This window comes from Trypanosoma theileri (assembly GCF_002087225.1).
Source record: "Trypanosoma theileri isolate Edinburgh chromosome Unknown TM35_Tth_52_V1, whole genome shotgun sequence".
Lineage (NCBI taxonomy): Eukaryota > Euglenozoa > Kinetoplastea > Trypanosomatida > Trypanosomatidae > Trypanosoma > Trypanosoma theileri.
The window spans coordinates 68,757-69,431 of NW_021639894.1; the positions used below are offsets into that span (position 1 = coordinate 68,757).

The 675-nt window shown below is 50.2% G+C and overlaps 1 protein-coding gene across 1 annotated transcript; it reads left to right on the forward strand.

The window, feature by feature from the left end:
• Positions 1-51: 51 nt before the first annotated feature.
• On the forward strand, positions 52-657 carry TM35_000521340 (uncharacterized protein; the record flags this gene model as incomplete). The annotated part of the gene is made up of 1 exon (XM_029030676.1): positions 52-657. One exon carries the CDS (start codon positions 52-54, stop codon positions 655-657), a length of 606 nt encoding a protein of 201 aa, XP_028878056.1.
• Between the last annotated feature and the right edge of the window lie 18 nt (positions 658-675).

Consider the following 675-nt stretch of genomic DNA (forward strand, 5'->3'; position numbering starts at 1 on the left):
GTTTTTCTAGATCAGTGTCTTTACGCAAACCAAACTATTTTTTCTCTCACGATGATGAAGATGAACCGTGTGATTTGTGTGTTGGCCGTTCTGCTGTGCATCGCCTGCGGGTATGCCATGGCGGCGACCACTACTACTGCTGGACAGACAAAGGCGGTGGTGGCTTCTAGTGCTGGTGAGGTTAAAAAAACTGCAGTTCAAGGGAGAGATGAGTCTGGAGTACTGCCAGAGGAGGACGGTGAGCTGGGTTCAGGACAAGAACAACTTCCAGGACCAGATGATGAAAAAGAGCCAGAAGAGGATGAAGATGAAGGACAAGAAGATGGTGGTGCAGTTGGTCCTGGCACTGGAGGTTCACCTGACCCAAATCCTAAACCAAATCCAGATGAAGATGAAAATGGGGATGGTGTAACTGAGCCTAGTCCTGAACCTGATCAACCTGGGCAACCTGAAGGTGATAACAATGGTAACGGAGATCAGCAACCACCTGCGGGAGAAGATGAACAAAAACCCAGCGAGAAACCATCAACACAAGAACCCACTTCCACTAATGCACCAAGCAACGAGCAGAAGCCGGGCGATGCTGACAGCAGTTTCAGCCCTGTGTGGATGCGCACTGCCGCACCTCTGCTGATTGTGGCTGCGTTGGTATTGTAAAACGGTGTACTGAGGGGA